The sequence below is a fragment of the Adiantum capillus-veneris genome, chromosome 16, assembly GCF_014529385.1.
Source record: "Adiantum capillus-veneris isolate H3 chromosome 16, ASM1452938v2, whole genome shotgun sequence".
NCBI classification, from domain to species: domain Eukaryota; kingdom Viridiplantae; phylum Streptophyta; class Polypodiopsida; order Polypodiales; family Pteridaceae; genus Adiantum; species Adiantum capillus-veneris.
The window spans coordinates 100,371,785-100,399,166 of NC_140946.1; the positions used below are offsets into that span (position 1 = coordinate 100,371,785).

The 27,382-nt window shown below is 43.9% G+C and overlaps 1 protein-coding gene across 1 annotated transcript in view; it reads left to right on the plus strand.

The window, feature by feature from the left end:
- Nucleotides 1-20,962, plus strand: part of PP5.2 (protein phosphatase 5.2) — an 86,921-nt gene extending 65,959 nt beyond the window's left edge. The window contains exons 3-13 of the mRNA XM_086485357.1: nt 16,859-17,028; nt 17,211-17,282; nt 17,373-17,514; nt 17,627-17,735; nt 17,877-17,994; nt 18,081-18,228; nt 18,441-18,689; nt 18,754-18,879; nt 19,944-20,044; nt 20,162-20,236; nt 20,327-20,962. Coding sequence (XP_086341483.1) covers nt 16,859-17,028; nt 17,211-17,282; nt 17,373-17,514; nt 17,627-17,735; nt 17,877-17,994; nt 18,081-18,228; nt 18,441-18,689; nt 18,754-18,879; nt 19,944-20,044; nt 20,162-20,236; nt 20,327-20,386 — 1,370 coding nt within the window. The 3' untranslated portion in view covers nt 20,387-20,962. The remainder of the gene's footprint in view (nt 1-16,858; nt 17,029-17,210; nt 17,283-17,372; nt 17,515-17,626; nt 17,736-17,876; nt 17,995-18,080; nt 18,229-18,440; nt 18,690-18,753; nt 18,880-19,943; nt 20,045-20,161; nt 20,237-20,326) is intronic.
- Nucleotides 20,963-27,382: the final 6,420 nt, after the last annotated feature.

Here is a 27,382-nt window from a genome sequence, read left to right on the forward strand (position 1 = left end):
CACAAGCATCACAATATACTTCGAAGTACTTCTGCAAATCCGGCAAAGTCAAAACTGGTGCTGTAGTCAATTTCTCTTTCAATGTTTGAAAGGCAGTCACCTCTGTGGGTCCCTACCAGAAAGGGACTCCTTTCTGTGTCAAAATATGCAAAGGAGAAGCAACCTTTGCAAACTTTCTAATGAACCGCCGGTAGTAAGAACATAAGCCCAAGAATCTTCTAACTTCATGTACATTCTTCAAATCGGGCCAATTACGAATAGTCTCAATCTTGGTCGGGTCCATTTGCACTCTTGCTGCTGAGACAATAATTCCCAAAAAGTGTATCTTTGGTAGGAAAAAATCACTCTTCTTTGCATTAATCACCAACTTGTGATCTCGCAATGCCTGAAAGACCTGTAGCAGATGTGCTGCCTCATCTTTGGAGAAGACAATAATGTCATCAAAGAAAGTGCCTACAAAAGATCTGTACTCTTTGAAAATCGTGTCCATCATTCGGTTAAAGGTCGTTGGAGCATTGGTAAGGCCAAACGGCATCACCAAAAATTCGTATAAATCGAAGGTCGTCCGAAAAGCTGTCTTGTAGACATCTCCTGGCGCTATTCGGATATGATGATATCTACTCTTCAAATCGATCCTACTAAAACAAGAGGATCCCTATAGTCCGGTCTATAATATCATCGATCCTAGGAATCGAAAATCTGTTCTTGATGGTGATTTTGTTGAGAGCTCTATAATCAATGCACATTCTCCAAGATCCGTCTTTCTTCAAAACCAACAACACCGAAGAGCAGTAAGGTGAAGGACTTGGCTGGATAAGACCCTTTTCCAAGAGGTCTTTCACTTGGTTCATAATCTCTTCATTATGGGCTCGACTCATAGTGTAAGGTGGCCGGTTTGGTGGTGTGCTTCCAGGTATCAGATCAATGGTATGATCTGGTGGCAACTCGCTTGGTAGGCCCTCAGAAAAGCAATCGGCATGAGTGTGGAGAAAATCTTGGCGTTCTTTATCAAGTTCAGATATATTTGTCCTATGATCATCATTTAACTCTTTCAAAAGAGATCAAGTAAACAAACAGATTGGATTTCATTAATTTGGAAACGGCCAAAGCCGATACAATAGGGACAGACTCGCCCTTAAGTTTCACATCAAGTACAATGGTTCGGCCCTTTTCAGTTGTCAATGTCGCTTTCTTCGCCCGATAATCGACAACGGCGTTGTTCTTATGGTACCAAGGGACTCCCAGGAGAACATCACAACCTTCCAAGGGCATTATGTAGAAGTCCTCGTGCCCCAAATACCCCTGACAATGCAACCGAAGTTTGCCAATGATAGGTGTAATGGCCACGTCCCTGCCGTGTGCCGCTAGAAGTGCCTTTGCTTGTGGTCCCATCCGATCGGGTGTAATCTCGAGCCACGCCGCCAATTCAGGTGAAATGAAGTTGGCCTTGGCTCCTCCATCAAAGAAAATCAGGGCTTCTTGATCTTTCACTTTTGCCCCAAGCTCGGCAAAGTTTTGTACTTTCATCAATGTGCTTGGGTCAGTACCCATGCAATCTGGCTGTTCGTTGTTGGAATCCATAAGTGCCACGAGAAAAGGATCGGATTTCCCGGTACAAGAGAAATCGGCCGCGCTCTGATACCACTGTAACAAACTTGGACACTCCAAGTCAAGATTCTACCGCGACACAGCAAAGATTCACTTCAAAACAGTTCACAATTCACAATTGATTCGACACGGCCCGACAAAGTTTCTTGCCTAGAGATATTGGCCCCAAAGACTGGCGCCCCTTTCGGTATTTCTTTTTGTATTAATGTGTGTTCAAAGTACAAGAGAGTGGGAGGGTTCTCACTGTCAGACCCTAAGGCTTTGAGTTGTGAGGCCCTGCCCACTAATTTATAGATTACAAGGGATGCCCAAAAGCAGAGCCCCAAAAGCTTCCAATTTTAAAAGCTTGTAAAATAAAGCAACTAATCCCAAAAGCTTCTCAATCTGCCTTGCGTAGAATTTCAGCTTGCGTAAAAAGCATTTTCCGTATAGCTGCCTGCAAATCACGGAATTTCCGTACGCATTTCACGTCAGCCTGTCAACGAGAATTAGGACGTGAAACCTGGAACTGCCACATCAGCATCCTTCCCGCGTTTCTCGATGCTACCAGCCGAGGTGTGTGTACCTGATGTAACTAAGTCAGACTTTGTAAATAATTAATTTATTTACGAGAACAAAATCATCTAATTAGTTGTGTGTACACCAGAATAGACCTAGCAGTTCTAAGGCCTCAGGTGAGCCTAAATGCGGGCCACAACACCTCAGAGGGACCTTAGCAGAAATTACCCTGAAGCCCTAGTGATTGGGAAATCGGGTCTTCAGAAAGGGGTAAGCAGTAGCCTCAGATTTAGGCTCAGGAAAAATACGCGCGTCAGTACAAGCACATGAATGAGATGGGGTCCTTAGAACAGTGACCCTAAGGCTAATAAAGTTAATAAAGCCTTAGGGTAAGTTTCGTTAAATTAAATTTAACGGTCCGTGCTCGGGCAGGCGGCCGGACAAGTGTGAACAGGTAAAGGCGATGCAGTGCCAAGGCGGCATTGCGTCGGCAGACCTTTGGTGTTCTCATAAAAGAATCATTGGTAGCATTTGTTAGTTAGTTGCACATTTTTAATTAATGAGCTAGAAGTTTTTAAAGTCAAAAGTTGAATGGTTTTTAAGTTTTTAACTAACTCTCTCTCACCCTCTCTCTCTTCCTAGCGCCCCCTCTCCCTGATGGCTATTTAGGAGCCCCCCCTCCCCCATTTTCAGGGCTGGCAGTGCACCTACCCCCCCTAATGTGAGCGTGCTCTACGCGGTGGAGACCTCCATTGAAGCTTGAGAGCAGCCCCTTGCGACATATGTGGTAGCCTTGTGCTCCCATTGTCAAGAACAAGGGATCTCACAGTCATAGACACCTTCTGGTGAAGTTTCATCGCGAGAAGCTGCCGTAGACGCTCTCTTAGCAGAGTGCGGCTGCTGTAATTCTCTGTTTTCAGCCCCTAATCACCTCGATTAGGGCTGTTTTCAGCAGATCAGCCATAGAAATTCTCTTCTCTCTCCTTATCCTAAGTCTACATCAAGTTTGGCGTGATTCCATCGTGAATAAGACCTCTGTTTCGGCGTAGGGGTGTGCACAGGTAAGAATTTCAGGTTATGTGCAGAAAATTACAGCAAGCATGTGCGTGTGCATTTTGCTTGTTTCTCTTTTGTGTTCGATGCATGAATGAATGAGCATGAAGGCAACACATAACGGAAGATGGACTCTCCTCTGTGAGAGCTTCCGATGAGCTGTTTTGGAAGATAGACTCTCTTTTCGAGAGCTTCCAACCAGTCTCGCAGAAGAGGGGAAAGAAAGTGGAAACACTTTCTCAGTCAGTAGTCAGAACAGAACAGAAGAAAGAATAGAGGACGGACGTATGCCCCGTTCCTGTGCTTGTAAAGATTCTCCCTTAGTAATAAAGATATTCTCTTTATGGGGGGGGACCAGCCCATCTTCTGGTCCCCAATGGAGTGTCAAGTTTTCTCTCTCCCTCTAATTCTCTTGAGTATTTGAAGTGCAATTAAACATCAGTTTACGCTTCCATATTTTTGTGACAACCTGGTGCCCCACTCAAAGTGTGTCCAAGGGCGAGTCACGTGATCGGTTTGTAAGAGCTCCGATACAAATGCCAGGTGCAACGCACACAGAGCTCCGATACAAATGTCAAGTGCGGCGGAAGAGTAAGGATTTTGCTCGGATCTAGTACTCCGCACACAAACACAAGGGACACTTTAGTTCACTTGAAAGAACTGAAGTGAACTGAAAGAAAGAGAGAGACGAGAGAGAGAAAAGAGACGACACAGGGATGTCGGGTCCCAAGGGCCCCCTTGCTCTGTTGCCAGAGCAAGTACTTTCTTTATTCTTGCACAATGCTGCTACAATGACTAAATGTTGAGATGCCGATGCTAAATGTTGACCATGTCGAAGACGATGATGCCGACGACGGGTACTGCGGATTCTATGTCGAAGACAGGGAGGTCGACGACGAGGTCTATGTTGAAGACGATGAAGTCCACGACGAGGTACTAAGGGTCTTTGTCGACGACGGTACTGTGTCGAAGACGGTGAAGTTGACGACGGTTTTGTGTCAAAGACGGTGATGTCAACGACGGGGTCTATGTCGAAGACGATGATGTCGACGACGGGTACTGTTGGTCTATGTCGACGATGACAACGATATTGATTGTGACGATGGTGACTGTTAGGTGTAGCGGAATGAATGTTTGCGCTTTGCTCAAGATGAGTGCTCCGAACTGTGCTCAAGGTTCCTCTTGTTCTTATGGAAGGTAGAGCCTTCCGTTCTTTATGAGAGAATGCTATGATCACAAACAAAGTGAATGGACACTGCGTGCAAGTGAATGAGCCTGAGAGATAGAGAGAGAAGAGAGATACGACACCAGAGACATTGTAAAACCCTCCTCCGAAGGCCCCACTCTCGCCGGCGAGAGTGGTCTACTTATGATTGCACAAATTGGTACAAAGTGTATGCATGAGACTGATGCACGTCTAGGCTTTGTTGAGGACGACGACGGGGACGACACTAGGGCTGAAATCTGCAACCTTTCTATTGCTGTGCAAAAACGCTATGGGCTGAAATGTACAAGTGAGTATCTGCTGTCCAAAAACGCTATGGGCTGAAATCTGCTGTTGCCGAAAACGTTGTTTTTGCTTGTCTTTAGGGCTGAAAATCTGCATCTACTGAAGGCTGAAAACTGATGTTCTTCGGGGCTGATTCTGCTACTCTTTTAGGGCTGAAACTGCAGGTACTTCATAGCTAAAAAACGCTGCCTGCTGAGGTTTCTACTGCTGAAAACGCTAGGTATGCTGGGATCAAAATGCTAGGCATGGGGCTGTTGCGGTGAAGGTCTGCTTGCGGTGACTACCTGTTGCAAAAACGCTAGGGCTGGGACTTGCTTGGCGATGATGCAAATGGAAAACGCTAGGGATGAGTCCTTGCTTGCTTGGAGGGGAGACCACCAAGTTCTTGCTTGAAAAGTTGCCTGCTGAGCTTGGCTCCTATTGCCTCTTCTGCCATTTAGTGCTAGTCTAGGTTTGCTTAAATACAAACTTACTCAATTTGCCCTACCTACTTTCCAACGAAAGTCACTTAAAAATAATAAGTGAAAAATGTCAAAATAGGTAAAATAGGCTAAATGCATTGGAAAATTCCCCTGAAGGATTCTGATGGGAATGCTTATGATCATGCTGTGTGCAACCAGAGGATATGCATCTACACTAAGTGACTGGGCATGCACGGTCTACGAATATACTCGCAAAAGTGCCAGATCACTTCTAATCTAGACTGACCGGAGTGATTGAACCTTGATCATGCTATAGCTTGTCCACGGACACATAGGGTTGGATGTGTCACGTGACATTCCTTCCTTTTCAAAGTGAGGTACTGGTACCGAATTGTATGGCGTCGAGGGAGATGGCCCATAGCATCCGGAATCCTGGAAGGGACTCTTCGCTGGCCCACTCTGATGTGTGGGTCATGCGGTACTTGAACTTCATAAAGGTCTGCAACGCTTGCTTCTTTGGGCCACACTGAAAGCGACACAAAGTTTCCCGTGGCTCCTTCGATGCTTCAACATCGTTTAGAGACCTGCTTCTTTCTTCTTCAAGAATCTCCATGGCTGAAAATTCCTGAAACCGATTCCAACACAAAACCATGAACATACCTATTCCATGTAAAGTGAGTGGAAAAAATCTTGTCTTCTTTAAAGACCGTGCATGCAATGTAGATGAACCAATACACGGAGTGCTAAACCGTTCACCACACACACGCAAACAATGAGATCGAATCTCTCTTTTGATCTAGAGCAATCAATTGTGGCAATTCACAACGGAAATGCCGATGCTTGGTGCTCATACTTTCATGTGCTCTTTCTACAACTATGTCGTGCCAAGGAAGAGACATGGAACGTGACTTCCTTGAATGCATACTTTTCAGCTTTTCATGAACAATCCGCATATATTCGTGCTCATTCACGAGTGAAACGTGCTCTACGTACAATATGTCATGCCTAGGAAAAGGGATCACATAAAGACGTTGACGAAAATACAAGAAACGATCACGAATGAAACACTCGATCAATGCGTGCGTATCAATCATGCGAACACATAATACCAGAGTTACCAGGGAACGGAAGTTTGGGGCCTTGGAACGTCGGAACGGCGTTCCGGCCGGCTGATTTTTTTCGGAACGGACAGACGTTCTGGCTGAAATCTGTGACTGGAACGGAAAACTCGGAACGGGGTCGGAACGTCCGGAACGTCCCCAACAGCCATAAACGGCAGATTTTGATTTTGAAAAAAATGGCAGTTAGGGCCAGCCAACGGCCATTTTCAGCAAGCAAAAACTTATATAATTCCCCCCTGCTCCCCCATTCTTCACACATTCATCAAGACCCATTCTCCCTTGCTTGCTCTCAACTCTCAAGCCATAGTGCGGCGCCGCGGCATGCCTCAAGGCTCAACCTCTCTCTCTCTCTTGGGCTAACTTCTAAGTTCTAACCCTCAAGGCTCAAGGCTCAAGGCTCAAGCTCTCACGGAATCAAGTGGCAAGCCTCTCTCTCTCAAGCCCTCTCTCTCTCTCAAAGTTCAAGATCAAGCTCTCTCTCTTTCACGGATAATCCATCATCCATGGCCTCTTCTTCTCGTACAACCCCCTCCGTTCATGCAGGCAACACTCAAAAGGCGAAGGAATGGTCGTGGTGGGATGAAGTGACCTCGGAGGGCACCTTGTCGGCGGCGGGAGGTTGTCGTGCATGGGTATGCAAGCTATGCTCTTACACGCGGAAAGGGGGGCATGACAAAGTGAGGGCACACTTTCTTCGAGTGCCGGGACTTGAGGTGAGATTTTGTGCCAACGTAACCATCGAGAAGAGGAAGGAGCTCGAGGAAAAGGATCGGCAATTCAACCATAAAGCCAAGCCCGCACGCAAAGGTATTGATCCAACGACCCTCATTTTCCCTTCTTCCTCTCTACCCGGTGTAGGTGTTGGTGCATCTTCACAAGGTCCAATTCGTTGCCAAAAGACCCTTGCCACCTCTTGGGACCCAAAGAAGAAGGAAGAGGTGGATGCGGTCGTGGCCCGATTCTTCTATCACGACTATATCCCATTTGTTGCAGTGAGGTATGTTCATTGTTTTACGATTTATGAATCTTCTCTCTCATTTCTTCCGTTATCGTCGTTTCCACCTTTTTGATACTAACCTCTTCTATGTTTGATCGAAATAGATCGGAGTATTGGAAAGTCATGGTGCAACGGATAGGAGAGTATGGCACCAGCTATGTGCTGCCATCTTCAGAGGCTCTCCGAACCACTTTGCTCGATCGAGAGAAGGCTATCGTGGAGCAAGCAACCCTCAAGATTCAGCATCTTTGGGCAAAACATGGCGTTTTCCTCATTGCCGACGGGTGGAGCGATACAAGGAAGAGATCTATCCATGGTCTCGTCGCATACTCGAGTGGAGAGATGTACTTTGTGCACTCTCATGATGCCACCGAGAGTGGCAAGTCCGCCGATGTCCTCTCTGCAGAGTGGACAGCGGCCATAGAAACCATTGGTGAGCAACACGTGGTGGCCTTTGTCACAGATGAGGAGGCATCAAACAGGGCAGCAACAACTATTATAGAGGGCCACTATCCGCATGTGACAGTGTGCTTTTGCATGGCACACTACTTGAACAACCTTCTAAAAGACATCGGCAAGCTAGACTGAATCGCTCCAGTCATTGCTGATGCAGTGAAGATTGTTACTTTCATCAACAATCACAACTTGGTTCGGAGTGAGTACCTCAAGAGGTCGGGCGGCAAAGTGCTTCTAAAGTATTCAGACACCCGCTTCGCATTCAACTCTCTTCTTGTGCGCAGGCTGTCTGAATGTCAAAATGCGGTCCGACAGGTCTTCATCAGTGATGAGTTCACCACCTCCCCCTCTGCAAAGACAGTTACAGGGATTTTGTACAAGGATAAGGCAGAGGATCTTGAGTTCTGGAAGGAGCTCAAGAGTCTAGACGCACAGGTAAAACGGGTGGTTCATTTGCTTCGAGTTTTGGATGGCATGGATCCTTGCATTGGCAAGATTTATGAGGCAATGAACCGCATGATTGAGCAGCTTGCACAACTTGAGCCGAACGCAGAGCGATATGAGGAGATCCATGCGCTTTGCAGCTCGAGGTGGAATTCATATGCCTCTCCTTTACACGGGGCAGCGTACATGGTGGATCCAGAGTTCCAAGCTGCAGGGCATGAGTTAGATAGGGAAGTCATGAATCAATTTACAGAGATCTTAAACAAGATGGTTCTAGACAGAGATGGGCGACGCATTGTCAGAGGTCAGTTGAGAGTACAGAGAGATGCGAGGGTCATTTGACAGTCCATATGCTCAGATTGATCGCAGGAAGATAGGTTCAGTGCTATGGTGGGAGGACTATGGCTATGATGGCCTTGAGCTTCAGAGATTGACGATCCGTATTCTCAGCCAATCAGTTAGTACCTCATGCTTGGAGCAATTGTGGAGTACCTTTAGCCACATTGCTTCCAAGAAGAGGAATCGGCTTGGAGTGGAGAAGGCTAATGATCTTGTCTTCGTCTGCGCAAATTTGAAAATGCTTTGCAAGAGTACAAATAAACAGACAAGGTGGAGATGCACATCCACCAACACCAGGTACTTCATCCGTGGCTGAGATCGAGCCGGACCTAGAGCTCGATGATGAGGAATGGGAGGATGTGCATGATTTACAGCCGGCTACTACAGATTGGGAGGCCTCTCAGCCTAGTGGCTCTTGAGTCTTGAGTCTTTGCCATTTATCCTTACCTTTTTGTATGGCTGCTTGAGCCTTGCCCTCTTTGCCATTTGTAGTTACTCGCATCTTTATGGTATTTGTCACCTTCAGTCTTTTGGTATTGTGGTCACTGGAGTCTGGTTTGCCCCCTTTTGGTTTTTTTGTAGCACCTTGGCGGCCCTTGAGGCTTGTTACTATGTTAGCCATAATTAATTCCAAAGTGTTATCTCTGACTACTACTCTTGCAATTATTTGAGAGCATTGTGTATGGGCTTTGTGTTTGCTCAATGTTGTATATGTGCTATGTACTCTAGGCGTCGCACATCCCAATCAAGTCATAATAAGGTTGAGTGGTCTTCGAATCGTGTTTTTTGTGGTTATTAGAGTCAAAGGACTCTAGTACTACTTGTATTTAAACACATAACGCTAAAAAAAATAATATTTGGGTGTTTTTTTAGCCTCCCGTTTTATGCCGTTCTCGTTCCGGGCCCATTCCCGTTCCCCCATTCCGCAGGGAGGCCCGTTGCCGTTCCCGTTCCGCGTTCTGGGTAACTCTGCATAATACTTCCTGTGAGGGTTCTTTGGACCTAGGCTCAAGAGCCAAGATCGCTTCTTCTTGAGGGGATTCTTTGGACCTCGACTCGAGAGTCAAGATTGATCCTTCGTGATTGATCGATTCTGCAATGAGATTAGCTTCGCTAGAAAAAGCATTCACTAACTCATCCTTCTTGTGAACAACCACATCTTCTTCATGCAAATCATCATGCTTGTGAGAAATCACATCTTGATCATGCAAATCATCATGCTCATCATTATCATCCAAATCATCATGCTTATCATTGTCATTCAAATCATCATGCAAATCTTGTGTGTCATGCTTTGGAGAAGAAGAGACTGAGAGAGTCTCCTTCTCCTGAATCCTTTCAATCTTTTCCTGCATATTAGCAATGAGAGAGGGAGAATGAACAATGTACTCTACGCGAATGACAATGGGAGAATCACTTTTGGTATAGAGAGTGAAAGTGTTCCTCCCAATCATTGAGAGGGTTAAGATCACGAAACCATCGAATGCCCAAAATCATATCACATCCTGAGAGAGGAGAGACTTCTAGTGAAGGCAGCTTGTTGAATTGTAAACAACACACCAAGACACTCCTGCGTGATGAGAGAGTCCGTACCGGGAACAAAGCCAGAGACCTCGAGAGGAGATTCCTGACTAACTTCTAGGCGGGCTCTCTTAACAAGAGAGTGATTGATCACATCATGCATACTACCTGGGTCAAACAATATGGCAAAACGTTGCCCTGACACCTGACCATAACATTTAATGAGAGAATCATCAATGGGAGGGTCAAGAGAAACTTGGGACACACTCGTGTTATCAGTAATTGCATTGACAAAGGAAGTGGGGTCTGTGGATTATTTAGATTCATTGGATTCAAGCTTAGGACATGTCCTTTTTATGTGCCCCTTAATGTGACAATGAAAACAACGACCTTCCTTAGAATAAGTGCTTTGCTCTTCCGACGTGATGTATCCTCCTACAATTCCTTGTGCTACCTTTTCATCTGGAGTAAGCTTAGGTTTAGCAATTGTGTTAGCCTTACCCTTAGATTCATTGGAAGTATTCTTTTCTGAGAGACTGTTGGAAGATTGGTTACAATTCTTAACATTCTTACTGTTCTTACCGTTCTGAGGGTTCTGAGAAGTCTGCGAGGTACTTGTGGAAGTCTTGTTCTCCTTAGGCTTTCCCTTGTTGTGCTTCATCTCCTGTGCGAGAGAATCGCTACCGCCTTGTTGAGATCGATTGGGTCGAAGACTTCTACATCAAACTTGATATAGTCGTATAACCCAAAAAGGAATGCCTCTTTGCGTTCATTATCCGACTTGCGTAATTGGGTACCTAGCTGCAAAACACGATTAGAAAAAGACATAACCGGCATACCATTTTGCTTGAGAGCGTGCCAATCGTCCTTCAATCGTGCGAGGTACTGAGGTGGCATAAACCGCGCCTTGAGCTTGTTCTGGAAATCAGTCCAATTGAAGGAAAGGTGCGTGAATTCGTCGGCTTCCTCTATGTGCGCGGCTAACTGTGTCTCTTGCCATGCGTGGTACCAATTGATGGCATCAACGGCAAGGTACATGGCTGCCGTCAAAACTTTGCTATTCCTGCCTTCTTAGTTGTCGCAAAATAAGCATTAAATTGATGCAACCAAGAATGAATAACCGTAGCATCCATCTTACCATCATACTTCTTAAAAGTCAACTTCTCTGTGATTGGATTGTTGGAATCCGCATCGTGGCTTGTGCCACTCCAGGAACTCCCATGATCTTTGGTTGGTTCGGACTTCGAGGCAAGTACTTGTCGAACCAATTCTTGAGTGCCTAGTTCTTTTTGAGCCTCATGCTCGGCCTCCAAAGCCACTCTTTGAGCTTCACGCTCGGCCTTTCTTTCTGCTTTTCTTTTGTTTCATCCATCGCGCTCATGTTCTAAAGCAATGCGATTTGCTTCTTGTTGGATGGCAATTCTTTCGTTTCTTTCTTCACGCTCGCGGTCCTTGGCTTCCTGTTGTTATGCTTTTCTTGCTAGTTGTGCCAACGCAACTTGATTCGTTTCTTGTTGTTGTGCCATCATCTCCATCATCGACTTGACCATCTCCTCCATAGAATTTGGTACAACTCGTGGCGCAGATGGGAAGGGGGAGGGTCGGGAAAGCCTCCTGGTGGGGAAAGCTCTTCTTCGCCACTCCCATGCTCATCACTTGTATGCGAAGTATCCATTCCGCTTCGAGTGAGGACCATGCACTATGATCTTTGGTTCTTAAGTTCACGAGGAACTTGGGTTCTTGGGTTCTTGAGGTTTTCTTTCGCTTGCAAACTGTGTTAGAGAAGGATCTTCTCTTCACCCGAGTTCTGTTCTTTCCCGTGGGCGCACCCCTTGGCGGCCTTGCGCTCACACTAAGGTTGCTTTTTCCCACCTCACGTCGATTGGCCGACCGCTAAGTGCACGGTCCGCTCTCAATGAGTGAAAAGAGGCACAGGGAAGGCTGGACAAGCCCTTCTTTCTTGGGATTCCTATCACTCTTCAAAAACACGGGTAGGAATTGACATGCCCATGCGAACTTGGGTTCGTGCGATCGCAACAAGCAAAAAAAATTCTTGTGATTCTTGTGCTTCTTTCCTTGAGTGATATAGAACACTGCCAAAGCTCTGATACCAATGTTAGGTGCAACGGAATGAATGTTTGCGCTTTGCTCAAGATGAGTGCTTCGAACTGTGCTCAAGGTTCCTTTTGTTCTTATGGAAGGTAGAGCCTTCCGTTCTTAATGAGAGAATGCTATGATCACAAACAAAGTGAATGGACACTGTGCTGGGATCAAAACGCTAGGCATGGGGCTGTTGCGATGAAGATCTGCTTGCGGTGACTACTTGTTGCAAAAACGCTAGGGCTGGGAGAAAACGCTAGGGATGAGTCCTTCTTGCTTGGATGGGAGACCACCAAGTTCTTGCTTAAGAAGTTGCCTACTGAGCTTTGCTCCTGTTGCCTCTTCTGCCATTTAGTGCTAGTCTAGGTTTGCTTATATATAAACTTACTCAATTTGCCCTACCTACTTTCCAACAAAAGTCACTTAAAAATAATAAGTGAAAAATGTCAAAAATAGGTAAAATAGGCTAAATGCACTGGAAAATTCCCCTGAAGGATTCTAATGGGAATGCTTATGATCATGCTGTGTGCAACCAGAGGATATGCATCTACACTAAGTGACTGGGCATGCACGGTCTACGAATAGACTCACAAAAGTGCCAGATCACTTCTAATCTAGACTGATTGGACTAATTGAACCCTGATCATGTTGTAGCTTGTCCACGGACACATAGGGTTGGATGTGTCACGTGACAGCCGAAGATGGTGTCGTCGTCATGTCCGAGACTGCGATGACGATGACGAAGGTATCGTCGTCAAGATAGGGATTTGGGATGACAATGTCGACGGTGTCGATGCGACGATGTCAAGGCTAAAAACTCAAAACGCTAGGTGTTCTGCGAGGGATCTGCTACTGCGGCGATACCACGGCCTGGATCTGCAACCACTTCGCCGGGCTAGGACTGAAATGCAAAAATGCTGGCTGATCTGGCTGAAATCTGAAAACGCTAGGCTGATCTAGTACTAGATGGCGAAGCTAGTGAGGATCTGCAATCTGGTGGGAGCGGGTTCTTGCGAGGCTAAGGCTGAAAACTGGAAACGTTGGGTTGTTTGCTGAAAACTGAAAACGCCAGGCTGATTTGTGTCTTCTTCTTCTTAAGAAAACACTAGGGATCTTGTTGAGGTGCGGCCTGTCACAAAGTGATGATGTGACGGACAGCAGAACCCTAATTTCTGCCAGAAACCCTAAAATTCCTGCAAACCCTAATTTCTGCCAAAAACCCTAATTTCTGGAAATCGCGGGGGCGGATTATTATATAAAAAATAAAAAAATAAAAAAAATTTGGAAAATGATGAGCGACGCAAATTTCGCTTTTTCTCTACTTAAATGAGAAAGAGAGAGAGAATGCTTTTGCTTTCATGTTTTGACTCTCTGTGAGAGAGAGAGAGCAATTGCTTTTGATTTGAAGCTTTTGGGCATCCCTTGTAACCTTTAAATTAGTGGTGAGGGCCTCACTTCTGAGAGCATCTGGACGCAGAGTCTGAGAGTGAAACCCTACCGCTCTCTTGTACTTTGATGATTGATTAATATAAAAAGAAATACCGAAAGGGGCGCCAGTCTTTGGGGCCAATATCTCTAGGCACGGAACTTCGCCAGGCTAGTGCAAATCTATTGTGATCTGTGAATTGTTTTGAAGTGGTTATTTGGTGCTGTCACGGTTGATTCTTGACTTGGAGTGTCCAAGTCTGTTACAGGGAAAAAAATTCGGAGATCGGATTTCCCGTAGAAGAGAAATCGGCCGTGCTCTGATACCACTGTAACAGACTTGGACACTCCAAGTCAAGAATCAACCGTGACAGCACCAAATAACCACTTCAAAACAATTCACAGATCACAATAGATTTGCACTGGCCCGGCGGAGTTCCGTGCCTAGAGATATTGGCCCCAAAGACTGGCGCCCCTTTCGGTATTTCTTTTTATATTAATCAATCATCAAAGTACAAGAGAGCGGTAGGGTTTCACTCTCAGACTCTGCGTCCAGATGCTCTCAGAAGTGAGGCCCTCACCACTAATTTAAAGGTTACAAGGGATGCCCAAAAGGAGAGCCCCAAAAGCTTCAAATCAAAAGCAATTGCTCTCTCTCTCTCTCACAGAGAGTCAAAACATGAAAGCAAAAGCATTCTCTCTCTCTTTCTCATTTAAGTAGAGAAAAAGCGAAATTTGCGTCGCTCATCATATTCCAAATTTTTTTATTTTTATTTTTTTAATAATCCGCCTCCGCGATTTCCAGAAATTAGGGTTTCTGGCATAAATTAGGGTTTGCAGGAATTTTAGGGTTTCTGGCAGAAATTAGGGTTTCTGCTGTCCGCCACGTCATCACTTTGTGACACGGCTTGACTGCTGGGTGCGTGCCTCCTTGTGTCCCTGCTTCTTCTGCTTCTACTGAGTGCTCAATGGGTTTCATTTATAGGAATTATATGTTGGGCAGGGCAAGCTTCCCAACAAATTTTCAAAAAGAATTACAAAAGTCTCCTTTAATAAAATGACTTCGAAGAGGTGGTTCACGCGGTAAAATGCCTGCATGATGAAATGACTGTTCTTGTGCAAGAGAGGGTATGCAACTATGACCGTCCTCGGCATGCACGTCCTGCTAGAGGCTCACAAAGTGCTAGGCTCAGTCCTAAGCTAGGCTATGACTGGTGCTAAACCAGGGCAGAAGTGTGTCCACGTGGCGCAAGTGAAGTGCGCACGTGACATCACTTGAAAGAACTAAACCGATCTGAAAGGAAGAGAGAGACGAGAGAGAAAAGAGATGACACAGGGATGTCGGGTCCCAACCTCAAGGGCTCCCTTGCTCTGTTGCCAAAGCAAGTACTTTCTTTATTCTTGCACAAACGCTACTACAATGACTAAGTGCTGAGATGCTGATGCTAATGGATACTGATGCTGGGTACTAGGTAGTGAGGTACTAAAGGGATACTGAGGTTCTATGTTGATGACGATGATGTCGATGACAACGATGATGTTGACGACGACGACGAGGTGCTGATGGTTTATGTCGGCGATCATGATGTCGACGACGGGTACTGTTGGTCTATGTCGAAGATGATGATTTCGATGATAGGTACTGTTGGTCTATGTCGAAGACGGGTATTGCTGGTCTATGTCGACGACGATGCTGACGACGGCGATCGTCACGGACACGACGATGTCGTCGTGACGACGACGACGACGATGCAAGGCTAGGGCTGAAATGTGAAAATGCTAGGGCTGAAAACTGAGATTGTTGGGAATTTGCTGCGATCGGGTACTGTGCCGACGACTGATGTTCTAAGGGCTGAAAACTGAAAACGCTGGCTGATGTGTAAGGCTGAGAACTGGCATTGATGTAAGGGCTGAAAATGTGGTACTGTGTCGTGGCGATGATGACGAGGACGATGGGACTATGACGATGATGACGATGGGTCATCGTCAAGTCCGAGACCTGCGATGACGATGTCGACCGCAACGATGGTGTTGACCACGGCGTCAAGGCTGGAAAACGCTAAGGCTGAAAACTGAAACCTGTCGCGATGGATGGCTTTCCAGCGAGGATCTGTTGCCGGGAATGGAATCGGGGATGCGACGAGGCTAAAGAAATGGTATTGTTGCAAAAACGCTGTTGGCTGAAATTTGCTCCAAAAACGCTTGCATTGTTGGGGTACTGCTGAGACAGAATATGCCGGGTTCAACACTTGGTGCACCACCTTTTGTTGCCTCCTCTGCGTGTACTGAGTGCCCAATGGGTTTCTTTTATAGTTTCTTAGCAATTTGCCCTACCTACTTTTCCAACAAAAGTCACTTATTAATAAATAAGTGAAAAATGTGTACTTTGGCAAAAAGGGTTCTATGGTTTGGAAAATGCTCATGCTAGCTGACTGTGCAAGAGAGGGTATGCAATTGTGACCGGCCTGCCAGGCTGAGTCCTAAGCTAAGACTCATGCTAGACTATGGCAGAAGCATGTCCACGTTGCGCATGTGACAAACAGTATGGTGAAGAAGTGAGTTTAAATTTTAATATAGCCTTTGCCCAAGAGTTTGTTCACTTTGCTGAAATTTTCATCCTGCTGAGATTTTTAGTGTCTTTAAGGTGCCATTTTATCCTAGAATAAGGTGAATCTCACGATCTTCAGGCCTCTCAAGTAGTAATATCCAGGAGATGCTTCTGCAGAACGATCTTTGTACTACTTTGAGATTCATCTTGATACCTATTTCTTGGGTTGTCAAGTACTGGTAAGGATTGGGAATCCTTGGACATTAGCATGTGTTCTCTCGTGTATGCAATGAAAAATCCTTAAGGCAGGAAAGGACATGTTTCTGGCCCCCATGGTTTTGGTTTGGGATTCTTCTCCTGTTTGGGTGACCAATGGTTTAGAACAGGTGGCAATGTCTCTCCTCTGACGCAGACTTGGATGCCTAGATGTGGTGACGGAAATTTGAGGCATTGTGTATGGTGCGAGGGTGGTGGAGAGTTTTGAGCTTCAGAGGAGAAGTATTATGCAATAAGTTCACTACCATAAACAAAGACACCCATCTTAAATGGGCCAGGCTTGACACAAATGTGGCATTGGCCAAGGTCAACACATATGACAGAAACCTCAAAAGGCTGGCAAGCAAGCCCTCTCCCCCTAGATCTAGGTGGAAAACGTAAGAGATGACCTACAACACTCTAATTTGTTTTGTTGTTGTGGCTGCTGCTAGGAATTATTTGCATTGATATTTGCAATTCAAGCACTCATCAGTCAACGTTTATATCAGATTCTCTTTTTGATTGCTTTTCAGGTATTGACGATCTCTCTTTTCTTTACAGCTCACAAATATTCAAGAGCAGTGGACCTCTACACACAAGCTATTAGTTTAAATAGCAACAATGTTGTATACTGGGCAAACCGTGCGTTTGCCCACACTAAGCTTGAAGAATATGGCAGTGCAATTGCAGATGCCACCAAAGCAATAGAGATTGATCAAAGATATGTGAAGGTAAGCTTTGTTTTTTCCAGTAAAGCAGGAAAGTTTGCAAGCCCTCTGTTTTGCTTAGGCCAAGTTTCCCATTTTGAATTTCGAAAGGTTTGCAATCTCAGCATGTATTTGATGAGACTGATGTAGGACAGTTGATTTAGTAAGTTTAATATGTTTAGTGTTTTCACGTGATTTGGGTGTAGGGATACTACCGGCGGGGAGCAGCCTTTTTAGCCATGGGAAAATTTAAAGAAGCTTTGAAGGACTTTAAGCAGGTATAGCTGTAGAGTGGGCTTGTCCTGGGAGACATATAATATGCATGGGTTTTGGTATCAGAATGTTCCTGATCGATTGTGTTGTGGCAGGTAGCTAAGATTGTACCAAAAGATCCAGATGCCATGAAAAAGCTTCGTGAGTGTGAGAAAGCAGTGCAAAAGATACGATTTGAGGAAGCCATTGCTAGTGACAAGATCATAGTGGCAGAAACTGTGGATTATCAGACTATCCGTAAGTGAAGTATTGAACCGCCTGTAATCCTGGTTTTGGCTAGCCTATTAACATGCTTTGTGGACAACTAGATTTTTTTTTACTGTTGATTTTCCTCTGGTTTTCCCTGCAGAGGTGGAACCATCTTATGATGGAGCCAGAATAGAAGGGGATTTAGTCACTTTGCCATTCATAAAGACAATGATGGAAGATTTCAAACAGCAGAAAAAAGTTCACAAGCGGTATGTCATGTAGTGTTTGTTGGAAACCACGAAACTTTTTATTGCCGTTGTTTTTGTGTCATCAAAATTTTTCCTTACTGTTGTTTTTGAGCCAGCAAAACACTGTTCTTATTCTGATGATTAGTGTGGTTGATCTTTCAGGTATGCTTTTCAGATTCTTCTTCAAGTCCGCAAATCATTAATGGCCCTTCCATCGCTAGTAGATATAAGTGTTCCTGATAATGGGCAGTTTACTGTTTGTGGTGATGTTCATGGCCAGGTTAGTAGCAAAGGGTTCTTGCAGTTGCTTTCTTTTGGTTGTGCCGTTGCTATACTGACAATTGATTTCTTTCTGCAACCAAGCAGTACTATGACCTGCTTAATATTTTTGAACTGAACGGGCTTCCATCAGATGAGAACCCTTATCTTTTCAACGGAGATTTTGTTGACCGAGGCTCATTCTCTGTAGAAGTCATCTTCACCCTATTTGCCTTCAAGTGCCTTTACCCACAAGGTATTTTCATGTGCAAAAGTAGTGTAGCATCAGCCAGGTAAGTTGCGCCTGTCTGGGTGTATGACAATGGAACTAGTTTATTTGAACTGAAATGTCATCAAGCAGCTTTAAGTCTCTACAAAGCTTACAGAAGGGTCTGTCAAGCTGTGGTGGGCAGACCCTTTGTTTCTTGTCTTACTAGCTATATCAAGTAATTTTTGAAATGATTTCAGGTATCTATTTGGCGAGGGGTAACCATGAAAGCAAAAGCATGAACAAAATTTATGGATTTGAAGGAGAAGTGAAGGCGAAGTTTAATGAGCGAATGGTGGAGCTGTTTGCTGAGGTCTTCTGCTGTTTACCGCTGGCACATGTGCTTAATGGGAAAGTGTTTGTAGTGCATGGAGGTCTTTTTAGTACAGATGGTGTCAAGCTTTCTGATATTCGTGGCATAGACCGTTTTGTTGAGCCACCTGATGAAGGTATCGTGTATGTAATTGGTAGCAATTTTCTTCTGGCTATTGGTGCTTACTGTACACATTTCAGGATTGATGTGTGAGCTGCTATGGAGCGATCCATTCAATGGTTTGGGGAGGTCTCCGAGCAAAAGGGGAGTTGCTGTGGCTTTTGGCTCAGATGTTACTAAGCGTTTTCTGGAAGAAAATAATCTTGGTAAACCTCACTCCTTTTTTGTTACATTATATGCACACACATATGCCAACTGCTCTGTGTGCCATTCACTGGCTTTGGATACAACTGACATGTCATGCTTATAGGCCAACTTCTAAAAACAACTCAGTTGCTTTAAGAAAGTTGAAGAAACTCTATGGCTGTCATAACAACACTGCAGCCAGATTATCACTTGATGACACTATAACTGCTCTTTCTTGATGGAGATTCTACATACTACACTATTTTGGATTCATCTAGGTAAATGTTCATTTCGTATAAGTGGACATGGCATTTTTCACATTTTGAAGCCTTCGCTCTAGTGCGACCGGTTGGTGCTAAGTAAATTGGTTCTATCTTTTGTTGTACATAGTACATATGCCTTATTACTTTCCTTGTGTTTTTTATCTATTCATGTTATTTGGTCCATGCTTCATCATGGTTGAGTCTGCCCAGTGCCCTGCATATCCAGATTTGTGGGAGAGACGTGGAACACAGATCCTTTTTATTAATTATGCTTGCGCGTGTGCGTCGCGCATTATGTGTGCGTACACGAGGATTTGATAGCTACATTTTCTTGTGGATGACTACCATGAACCTGTAAATTGCACTTTCCTTTAAAAGGTAATCTGTGCTTTCCTGAATTGATCTAGATGTCAGCTTTTGTCCAAGTTGCAACAAGCTGACATTTTGGAATTTGTTTTGGTCTTTTGTGGTGCGGGTGTCCAATCAACTATGGCAGAGTCTACCGTGCATCTCTAGAATTTATCTACTTATAATGTATAACAGATTGGTTCAAACTTCTTTGCCTTTGCATGAGAAGTTCCATTTCTATGTCGTTTACTTCATACTTCTCTTGGCATTATAGAAGCTGCTCTTCAAGAGAAATTTGATGGATGAAAAGGCTTATAACACACACATTCACACATCACTGATCTCTGCTGAACGTCAGAGCTTTTCTGCAGTGGATAACTGCCTGTAAGGGAGAGTGTGCCACACGTCTACAAATATAGAGGTTTTTGTTATCGAGGAAGCTCATGTTTGTATCCTGCTGCTGTGCTTTTTAGAGCTTATTGTGAGATCACATGAAGTTAAGGAGGAGGGCTATCAGATAGAGCATGATGGAAAGCTGATAACAGTATTCTCAGCACCAAATTATTGTGATCAGGTACTCATTGATTTTGTTTGCACTTTTGAGTGCCATACTCACAAGCTTGATGAGCTGGCCTGTTTTAAATGATGGGCTTTAGTTTTGAGTAGCTTGACACAAATGACTTAACTGCAGATGGGCAATAAAGGGGCGTTCATCAAATTCAAGGCCCCTGATTTCAAGCCGGATATCAAAGCCTTTGATGCAGTTGTATGAGCCATATTGCTGATGATTTGTCTTGGTTTAGTTGTTGGATGTAGTAAAGTAGTTTTCATTTGTTTTCCTGTTGCCTTGTAACAGCCTCATCCTAATGTCAAAGCAATGGCTTATGCAAATAATCTACTCAGTCTGCTTGGCTAGATGAATCTCATCATCAATTTGTTCCTCTGTGCCAACTGCCTGCGGCAATGGAAACGATTTCCCCGACAAGAATGGGATCACATGTTTCAGAACAGATATTTATGTGCCATTTCAGGCTATTGCAGCCAATTTCGAGTGCATCAGTTTTCTAAGAAGGGGCTGGCATACTTACCACCCTCTGGTTTTACTAAGAAGCATTCCAGGTGAGAGGATGATACAGGCAGCGGAAGGTGTTCTAATCTTTACTCTTGGCACTAATTGGAGACCGAGGTGATGTCTAGCAGCTGACACATTCTTCATTGCCTTGGCAATTGTATCTTCTGATCAGTTCTCAGGTTCTCAAAATAAAGGCTCTGTTTTCAGCTGATACAATGGGTTTGTCAAGAGTAATTGTCAAAAGTCTCCCTCCTGGTGGGATCGCTTTGTATTTTTTAGAAATCTGGATAATGTGTTGGTTTGGTTGATGAGCGATCTTGAGCGGGCTCCTCGGATTGGCTCATCTGAAAACCTTCATGTATTTTTTTTGACATGTAATATACAACATTTGTGGTTCAGGTTAAAACCATTTTGGTTAAATTGGTGGGAGAGGTACAGCTTGCAAATGATAGTGTCAAGGGATGGTGGGTTGAGAGCATGTGAGACTATTGTATGTGTTTTAAACTCAATCTGTCATAATTGGTGTACCTGAAAAATCAATATAAATGCAGCTGTGGGTCTTCAGTTGTGAACAAATGAAGCCGTAATCTTTTATGCTTTTATGGGCCTGTACTGTCTCGTGGGATCCATAGGTCTTGGTTTCAGGGCATCTTATTTGGTTGAACGAGCTCGTCGATGTGATTGTAAGGGCTCATCACATGATGATTTGGAAGGCATTTATTTCTTTTGTGCTTTACGTGACCTCTGATGTTTGGTTTATATGCTCACCAAAAAGAGCGAGATATGTCAGCCGACTGTATTTGCCAAGCTTATTTATTGACAAAGTGGGTCTATCAGCATGGTTGTGTGCAAATGTCCTCTTAATAAGGTCAACAATTTGATGTCTTCAATATGCACAGAACCATTGTGTCCAACAGTTTGAGGAGTTAATTGTTCTCTGTAGAGGTCATCCAGAGTTTGGTAATCTATAAGCCACAAAAATATTTCAAGAAAGTTATGCTCTTTTTACTTCGTTCTACAACACCCTAAACTAAACAAGATTCAAATTCCCCTAAAACTTGAATAATTTTTTACTTGGTAAGCCTAAGATGATTTCGTCGGTGCTATAGCTACAAGTGATCATTTGAAGTTTTGTAAATTGTTGGTCAAGTTCATGTGAATTATGGTAAAAGAAACAAGCAGTGTTTTTGTAAAGTGTGTTGCGGTCCAGCTTGCATGCAAACAAAGAATGTGGTGGATTTGTCTACATGAGTCTATGCTAGAAAGCTTATAGGATTGGTGTTGTCGATGGTGGTAGTCAAACTATGAACATGGAAACCCTCATTTCATGTCGGTTCAAAAACCTCAAAGCTTTTTGTCCATCATTAGGAAGAGGATGGGGTGTAGGAGGGACTTTTATTTGTCATGAGCTTATGGAGGTGATTAACAATATGACGAATAGGTATACGCCATGTGTGTAAGAATGGTGGTTGTGTAAGAGTGGTCAAAAGATGCACTTTTCCTCCAAAAAGGTGGACAGTTTTACGATTTTTGGTTGTCCACAACTCCCACAGATGATCTTCGATTTGAGCAGAGATCATAGATCTACAATCTATGTGTTGTGCTCTTTCCATAGATAGGCTACATAATATGGTTTTACTTATTAGATTTTAAACTCCATTTTGGGGGGAAACTTTGAATTCAAATAAACTAGCTGTTTTATCTGCTTGAATTTAAAAGTTGTTCTTTGATTGCTTTCTGAGTACAAAAGGTTTTGACTCTCTTAAACTTCCAAATAAAGAGGCTTTCCTAGACTCCATTGTCTTCCTAATGTGGTGACATTAATGGATTACGAACCTCAACAACACACAGTCAAGTGTGTTGGGCTCCCAATTCTGGTGATTGGAAGCGTAACGCACTCATGGAGTTTGAGTAGCGTCAATGTGTTGCCTTTGATGTGCGTTGTGGTCATTACTTTCCACCCTTTGGACATAAGTTTAGCTTGGATGTGTTTTCACTATTGATCAGGAAAAATATGAATCCTTTAGGTGCCCTTTGGGATTAAGGTGGAAGAGGATAGTGGAGACACTACTTTCAAAAAAAGGAATGACGTAGTTTCACGCCTTTGAATTGCCTCTTATCTAGTGAGCAGGCGTCGCGGGGAGCTTGGGGAGGAGGGGGTCACTTTGACCTCTTGTCTCTCCTTCTTTGGCTTGGATTTAAAAATACCTTAAAATGTTTAAGATTCTATTCAGTCCATAACCCCTCTCTCCCCCAAATTCATATTTGGTAAAATAATCTTGTGACGACTCAAAAAGTAAAAAATGTGTCCAAAAAATGCCTTTTTTTTCAACCTAGGATCATTTACTACCTTGTTCCATAGTTGAAAAGTGTTTCTCTCTCTAGCAACGCCTTCTTTTCAAGTCTTCCATTGCTGCAATGATCACACTCACCCTCTTCCAACATTCTCTTTCTACTAACCTTCTCTCACTTCCATTGTTGTACCAAACAAGCTTCTCTCCCTCTCCCACCTCCCATTCCCACAACAAGCCAAGCTTGTCCACCTTTGTCACCTCCGTTGTTGTACCAAGCAAGAAAACCTTCTTGAAGGAGTGATGTTTAAATGTTGATACAAATATACAAACATATCCATTGAATTTTGGAATAAGGATCTTGTTTCGGTGGCTATAGAACCACTCACTCAGAAAATGGTGCTTATGATTCATAAGAACAAAAAGTCTAGTAGGGATGTAGTTCTTGGCTAGATACAATAAGCTTATTAAGTGTGGACAAGAGCTATGCCCATAAACGAGTGTTTTTCACGTGGTTTAATATAGAGTATATTAGAATTAGAATTAAAAAGTATTATAGGGGTTAGACCTATCAAAGGTTATGCTTTGATGGGAGGATATCATGTTATTAATGATGTAGCTTATATGAGCTCTGATCACACATCAAATAAGTATGTGAGAAACCCTTGGAGAGTCCTTGAAATTGGGATCCTTGGTGTCCAAAGTCTGTCGCATTAGCATCTAGGGGACTTGGAGATGAAGCAAAAAAAAAGGGGACGTCAACAAACCCCCTCCCCGCCCAAGCGGACCCCCCAATGACATAAATCAAAGGGTTCGAGGAGAGATATGGTGAAAATGGGACTTTGATATGTGGTCAAGCAACACATTATCTCAACAACATGGTTTAGTTTTTATGTCACAAGTGCATAGTAGGAATTTCACCAAGGTTTGTTCCTTAGATATCATTTGTAGATTGGCCTCTACTCTATCATGTCTTCTCATGTACAATATTGTCAAAACAAAAAGAAATTCACTTAAAGTGTTTATAAAACCTTACAAAGTCCATATTATTTCCTAGTATTATTAGTACAAAACTACACTCATTTTCTCTTATTTAAGTGGAAGAGGAGGTGGACATCTAAGGGTATGTGCAACAAAAAGTGAGTATACACCAATCCTCGAGCAAGCACAGACAGGTCAAGCCAAAGGTCATTTCTGTGCTTAAAAAAATGGCCAAAGCAATAGTGGTTGTTGTGTTTGGTGGCCTACCCTATTGGTGGATGCGAAGGCTTACGTCAGTTAATGTGATGAATGCCAAGCGTACCGATTTACCTATTAAAAGAGACAAAATTCCTTTGAAACCAATGATGGAAGCAAGAGCTTTTGCCAAGTGAGGAATTGACTTTGTAGGGGTTGTAGCTCCACCTGGACATAAAACATAAGCAGAATGTAATATAGTGGCGATGGATTATTCTACTAAGTGGGTAGAAGCCAACGCAACACAAAAGAACGATGCAAGAACTCTATCATAATTCTTTATGAGAATGCCGAGTCCACAAAACAAGTACTTTGAGAATGTCCAATATGGGAAAATTCAGAGGATGTTAAGAGTTTGAGCTTATTCAAGTCTGGCATGAATGGTCAAATAGTGGTGTGTAGCCATCGATCGTCATAATTACAAACTGTTTGAACTGCATGTAATGTGAATGGGATAATGAAGCCAATAGAATTGAGAACATAAGTCAATAGCCAGGAAAGTGGGATAGATATAGGAGAAAGAGGCCTATTCTAAGCTCATATTTCATTTTCAGTGTGTGTGTGTGTGTGTGTGTGTGTGTGTGTGTGTGTGTGAGAGAGAGAGAGAGAGAGAGAGAGAGAGAGAGAGAGAGAGAGAGAGATGGTGACTACAAGCTACTACATGCATTTCCACGCCGTATGGGCTACCTAGGCCACTACCACTCACCAGATCGGACATGTATGAACCTCTTATGTTACTTGAGGCTTGCAAATAATCAATCACCAGATGCATGGTCAATAGGAGGCATGCCAATCACAGAGAACATGTCACATCAAGCCACCAATGCAAAGTGTTTCCTACAGAGGTTAGAGTGTCAATTTGCACAATGCTTGCAACAATGGGAAGCCCTCACCAACGCCTATAGGCCTATGAATTCAAATTTTTCACAGCTATAAATAGACTATCATCCAATCGAACTTGGTCTTATGGTTAGATCTTGGAAGACCTTAATGAAAGGTCATGAGATCAATGCTCGGCCACGTTTGATGCTGCAAAAGTGCACGGACATGTCGATGTTCGGGGGAGGGAAGTTGCCCGCTTTTGTGTGGCTCGAGAAGAAGGCTTCACTTTTTCTCAACGAATCCCTTCTAGCCACATCAATGAGCTCCTCTCAACTGTTTAGTATGCAACCTGAGTTACCCCTTGTATTTTCTCTCTCTTAAAAACGCACATTTGTAAGGCCCCGGTTATGAGGAGAAGCCGTCGTGCATGAGAAAAATCACTCGCCGAAATATTATGGCCGGTCGGCGGTCGAAAAGTGATAAAAAAATGATCGATTAATGGCCTGTTGGGGCTGGTGGCCGATGGTCAATGGCTAGTGTTCAATGGCAAGTAGTTGATTTCTAAGTGGACTTGTTGTTAGCGGGTCGTCACAACGGACGTCTACAACATAGCTATCTGATGCTAATATAATGTCAATACTCAAGGAAGCGATTCGGGATGGGGCATGGAGACTCTTTGAGGTTGTCAGTCTTTAGAAGTGAACCTACGGAACTACTCAATCGACTACTATAGAAAATCTATCACTCTCTAGTCCGAAAATTTACCTATGTCCAATCTCACCGCTCTAGGTCGTTATACCTTTTTGTCATTCAAACAGAGTCAGAATGCAATGAAACTTCGCGAGGAGTATTCCAACACCTAAGGGCACAGTCCTACCAAGTCGTGTAGTCATCTGAGGAGGTACCAAAATCACAATCCATAATGTGCAGCACAACTATTCCACAAAGGTTGGTCTATGGCGTAAAAACACTCTTCCATGGTCAAAACATTAAAAAATAACCATTTTAGGACTTATTTCTATGCATTTTAGCTCACAAACAAGTTGTCGCGAACCACAACAAAATGGAGAATGATTACATTTAAATTTAAGAGCAAGAGACAAGGAACACAATGCACTAATCGATATCGATTTCTAATTACCATACAAAGAGAAAGATTTATTATAAGTTGTAGCCAAGTTACAGCTCATTGTCGATGTCCAAAAACTCCTTACAGATAATGATAATGCTACTCTAAAAACTAAGGGTTTTGACCCAAAGGCTTGGGACCCTTTCCCACGACAATTGGTGTTGGGGTATAAAGCCCAATGTGGTCGCCCAGGTAAGTGGGCGGGCCGCCAGGTATGTACACATATTCTTTTGTAAAAACCTAATAAGAACTCACTATGCTTTACACATTACAGTAGAGCGAGTTCACCATATCATCATGCTCTTCTTCTTGCACTCTCTCTCGCGTCGCACTTCCGCTCGTACTCCTTCAACTGGTATCAGAGCTCAGATCGAGGCTCCCGGCAGCACTGCAAGAGGCTAGAGTCACCAGCTCAGATTGGAGTGAAATTCGACAAGTAAAGACACGGCCCCAAAATCTCGTGGGAGAGCTTGAAGGGCTAGGTGTTGTCCAAATTTCATTCTGAGGTCATCTCGGCCACCGTTTGGCTTCGACAAAGGTCTACGCAGGCCATTTTCGACTACGTGGTCTCGACGGGTGCAGATCCGACTCTGCAAATTTGGGATTTTCGGCCTACGACTGCAGGTGCTGAGGATATCGACACTCCCAGAGTGTTGATTTGTGGCTGTCTACACATCGAAGGACGGCTCACAGTTCTTGGAGGCGTGTCACATACGACACGGGCATATCTACACACAGACTGTAGGCGACATCCACTAGTTCATCAGGTAGCTTGTGTTTGCTGCTTGATATTCCAGATTTCATCCTGACATTGCAGGTACTTCCACATGGGATGTATTGTCAGAGATGATGTATGTCTGTTGAGGGTTTGCTGGCTGTGAGTCACGTAGCAAACAACCGCCGCAGCGGTTACAGCATATAGTGGGAAATTTGTGGATGTATGACTTTGTGGGAAGTCTATGTACTATCAGATTTAATGCAGCCTTTGTTGAGGGTCGAGTGAGGTTTTATTGAGCTAGGGGATTCTCGAATGTTGAGATCCTTTCGGTGATACAGGTCTTGGAGCGATCCCTCGAGCACCCTTAGATAGGCAGCTAGGATGTATTGACTATGAGTTAGACAGTTGGGATTGCATCTTTGCTTTACTGTCGTTGAGGCATTGTCGCAGTCTATGCTTACAGGACAGTGACAGGACAGTCAGAGACAGTACAGGTGCAGGACAGGTTTACCCACAGCTTACAGTGTTAGAGAGACAATGGTTTTTTTTTGAGCTGTTTTTTGGTCTGTTTTTAGTACACCAGAGCCATTTTACAAAGGAGACTGCCAAAATTTTTGCAGAATCTGAAGCTTTCTTGGTTCATT